Here is a 4,092-nt window from a genome sequence, read left to right on the forward strand (position 1 = left end):
GAACTTGAATAACTTGAAACTTCGACAATTGGAACTCGTATGCTTGCCGGTCTAAAGATCTTACACAAGTGCACGTGGAAACACTGATGTACTCGATACGCTACTGCAGCGTAATTAGATTTCGTACCGGAGAGCAAGCACTGTTGCTAGATAACTACTCTGGGTGTATTGCAAGTGTATGATAACACCACCTGTCCATTCAAAATTTGAAGCGGCATTTGGCTAATCGACTATTATTAAGTCTCAATATGATCGAAAACGCAGCTTAATGTGTAAGGCACTAGCGCCACCCCGGGGCGGGGGGTGGTTCTAAATTCTCGTCATTCGACACGAAGTATCTATCAATCTAAAGGCTCATAGACATACAATTTACAAGTTACTCAACCGGTTAAAGATTTAAAAACTCCTTTATGACATTGTGACGTCACATAAACTCCCTCGCACGCCAGTTAAGGTAGCATGGACAGCTTGGCTCCGCAAGGTACGCGGGGGGAAGCATTTCTCTGAAACCTGTTGTGTGTGGGTATGTGTCTCACAACAGTAGGGGACTGGAAGGCGGATCAGCTTGTCTGGATGTTGATGATGCTACAATAAGGTGGAGCTGGGCGTCGGGCGTAGTTTGAGGTCCGTCAACTGTAGATGTAGTGTTGATCATGGGGTCACGGTACTGTCGATGATGACGACGGCAAAAGATGTTCTGGCCGGGGGCGAGCAGGGCGCTCGGATCGTAGGTGGCCTTCCTCCGCAGGATCGAAGCCCATTTGGCGTCGCCGAACTGTCGCTGCCACTCGGCTGTAGTGGACAGTCGCGGCAAGTACTGCTTCTCCCCGATCCCGGCGCTTCTGCAGAAGTGCAAAATGGCCTCGTTCTGCTGCACCAGCTCCTCCGTCGTTGGGTCGCCCGGTACTCCGGACGGGGAGCGCAGCAGCGCCACCAGATAGAACACATCCTCCTCGGGAATAGCCGTGGACGTTTGTGGATCCCATCTGGATTACAACACATGATAGCATCTACTGCTAAGTTTCTGTCTAACTTATAATAGCACAGCCCAGTGACAACTAAAAACCAGTATAAATCTGCGTGCAGCTTACTTGTTTCGATTCATGGGGTAGATGATTATTGGTCCCGCACCCCTCTTTCCCAGCATTCGCTTAAATACCACCGCGTCGAATTCTACGATCTTGCTGCGAGGAACAAATAGATTGAGCCAAGGGTGCGGGATATCCCAAAGTCCCTTGGCACGCAGCTTCAGCTCACCGACATGAACTCGATTCAAGAACTCTACGTAGGAGATATCTGTGCTGTAGATAGACGATGGAATGCAATGAAGAGGCGCTAGTAAAGCTGCCACCTTCTGCAAAAATAAAGAACACAACGGTTATGGACCCTAATTATAGAGGCTGCACCTTAATTCTCTGAATCAAGCCGAGACTTACTTCATCAATGAAGTCGGCCTCTGTTTCATGGTAATTCTTGGTCACTTCTAGGTAGTATAGTACTGCGCCATCAGTTTGACGTTGTAATCCAGTTCCAGTAGCTGTAGTTCTGACCCCAGTTTGTTGCTTGAACAAGGACGATCTCCAGTTGTCAAGCAGTGTTTCAGAGTTTGGAACCACAAATCCTTCTACGTAGTCAAAGGTTTGGCCATGAGGCTGCGAGATCAAATACTCTTGGTCTTTCCTGAAGCAATCGAAGTCGGAATACAGAGCTCTCATCCACTTTACCTGTATAACATATCCAGGTATCCCAAAAAAAGAAAATCGAGTAAGCTCAGGGAGCTAAAGCCTTAGAGCTCATTAAGCGATAGCCTCGTCCGCACCCCCCCTTCCCCTTTGATCGGTTGCATTTGGAAGTAGCGTGACTAGCACTACAGATTGCGTGATCATAATCTTACGCGTTGTGGCGCCGGTTCGAGGGCGATCCGAGCGCTGGTGATGATGCCGAATTGTCCCAGCCCGCCCAGTGTTGCATGGAATAGGTCCGAATTCTTCTCCTTGGAACAAACCACTATATCACCCTTGCCTAGCATTGCAACCACAACCATTTAATCAAATCAGAGTAACAATCGAGAGTGCTGCAAGGTCCGTAAAATTAGGACTTCAAAGTAGTACCTGTAACCACTTCTAGCTGGTGGACGTTGCTTATCTGTGGGCCGTGAAGGAAGGCTTGCCCACTGATCCCAGCATTGGAGAGCGTGCCGCCTACAGTGAGGTACAAGTAATCGGTCCAGGACTTGGGAGCAAGGCCCTCCTTGAGGGCGGCATGGAGGACATCAATCCAGAGATCTCCGCCGCGGACATCAGCATACATGAGCTCATGATGATCATCGTTGTCCCTGTGCACTTGGATTCCGCGGAGGCACGACATGTCCACCACCACGCCGTCCGCCGCCTGCGCCTGGCCGTGGATAGAGTGAGCATGCCCTCTCGCCGCCACGGTGAGATTGGAGGACATGGGGCCGCACAGATAGATAGCCCTGAGCAGCGTGGAGATGTCCTGGACGCTCGACGGATACAACACAGCACGTGGAGGGGCAAGGCTTGCCATCCTTCCGAAGTCTATGCTCGCTTCCCTCACGTCATCGAAGACAAGGCTCCCCTCCAAGGGCAGCGACTTGAGAAATGCGCATTCGGCATCACGCAGTGCTGAACACAGCTGCAGCTCGAATGTGGCTCCTAGGGCAACCAGCAGCCTGCTGATTATGAGCAATAGTAGCATGGCCGTGCCTCTGCTATCGCTTATCCACTGGACGTCATTCTCCATTTTCTTTTGGATTGGATCGAACAGACAGTAACGCTCTCCCCCCACTACTCCTTCCTCCCTTGTAAAAAATCCCTTTCGCGAGGAAGAGAACTAGAGACAACCTCGTCTCTTCTATTTACCGCATGCACTAGAATACTGAGAGAGAGAGAGAGAGAGAGAAGCCTAGCAAGACACTAGAGAGGCAACAGACAGAAATTAGGCCGCACGAATACAGCAGAGGCCATGTTTGGATCGCAGATAAGCGCTACCTTTATATGCCTCCCTCACTAAACGTGACGGCTAACTTGAGGTGGCCGGACGGACTTCCCCTATACGGCAACAAATCGTAGCTAGAGATGGCTTCCTCCCAATCCCCGATGCTAAGGCTAGTTGCAAATCCAATATCGATTAGAACTCTTAATTCGAGGGAGAATTTCTCATGCGTGCAAGTCACACGTCCAAAAGTAGTACTAGAAGGTGCTAACAAGCTGGTGTCACGGTGTGCTATGTGATTTGTGCTCTACATGTATGTGTTTATATATAGTAGACAGATAGAAGAAGTAGAAGGAGACCCAGCTAGCGGGGAACTCACGGAAGACCTGACGTAAATTACCTTTGAAGCGCCGGCGCCGGCCAGCTAGACGTAGGCTTATTAGGAGGAGCGATGATTTATATGAAGGGTAAAATAGCTACATAGAGGAGGTCCTATTTGGCAGGATGACGAGAAAAGTCAACCACACCGGTGTGCGTCGCCGTAGTGATCACCCCTCTGAGTCTGGGTGTGGCCGGGAGATTGGGGTTTAGACCAGAGGGATCATGGATGGGCTAGGCCGGCTCAACAAGTACGCCGTGGGTGTGGATCGATGATGAGTAATAAGTAGGACAGACCAGATACTAGTGCCACATCCAGTATGTACGCTTGCCTAAGCTAGTAAGGACCGAAGGCCACACCTGCTTTTGCTTTTATCCGGCCAGAGTTTCTACCCCGTCCCGCTGCGACGTCCAGACCACTTCACGTGGGGTAATGTGGCAGGCCTGCTACTTCCACTGGGCTCGCGTCACATTGGTGTTGGCTTATGACCAGCTCCCTCAAGGGCGTCCAATCACCAACACATGACTCCATGCAAAGGGGGATGTGAAATATGAATGCCTGCACGCACGGAGCTCTTCGAGTGCAGTGAAGCGCGCTGGCCCACCTCTTAAGTATGTTCGCATCGTGCCGTACAATTATTCATCTAGGATTTACTTAGTCTAGTACTGTGTGTGGGATCACGGGCGACAATATTGCAACAGGCTTGGAAGTTGGAAGATTACTACAGATTTTACAATAATGCCTTGTTGTCACGTAAG

The 4,092-nt window shown here is 50.2% G+C and overlaps 1 protein-coding gene across 2 annotated transcripts; it reads right to left on the minus strand.

Annotated features, from left to right (window-relative positions):
• Window positions 1-299: 299 nt before the first annotated feature.
• LOC147621086 (cytokinin dehydrogenase 9-like) lies at window positions 300-3,571 on the minus strand. 2 transcript variants are annotated; one of them, XM_086824479.1, is made up of 5 exons: window positions 2,112-3,571; window positions 1,895-2,022; window positions 1,437-1,724; window positions 1,092-1,351; window positions 300-986 (listed from the first exon to the last, which is right to left on the minus strand). In XM_086824479.1, the coding sequence occupies exons 1-5, from the start codon at window positions 2,761-2,763 to the stop codon at window positions 533-535; spliced, it is 1,782 nt and encodes a 593-aa protein (XP_086680605.1). In that variant the 5' UTR covers window positions 2,764-3,571; the 3' UTR covers window positions 300-532. The 2 variants fall into 2 exon arrangements, with proteins under 2 accessions (XP_086680605.1, XP_086680604.1); XM_086824478.1 differs by having other exon boundaries at window positions 1,092-1,354; window positions 2,112-3,569.
• Window positions 3,572-4,092: the final 521 nt, after the last annotated feature.

Source organism: Cibotium barometz, chromosome 30 (genome assembly GCF_041138505.1).
Source record: "Cibotium barometz isolate CiBa-2024 chromosome 30, ASM4113850v1, whole genome shotgun sequence".
Taxonomy (NCBI): domain Eukaryota; kingdom Viridiplantae; phylum Streptophyta; class Polypodiopsida; order Cyatheales; family Cibotiaceae; genus Cibotium; species Cibotium barometz.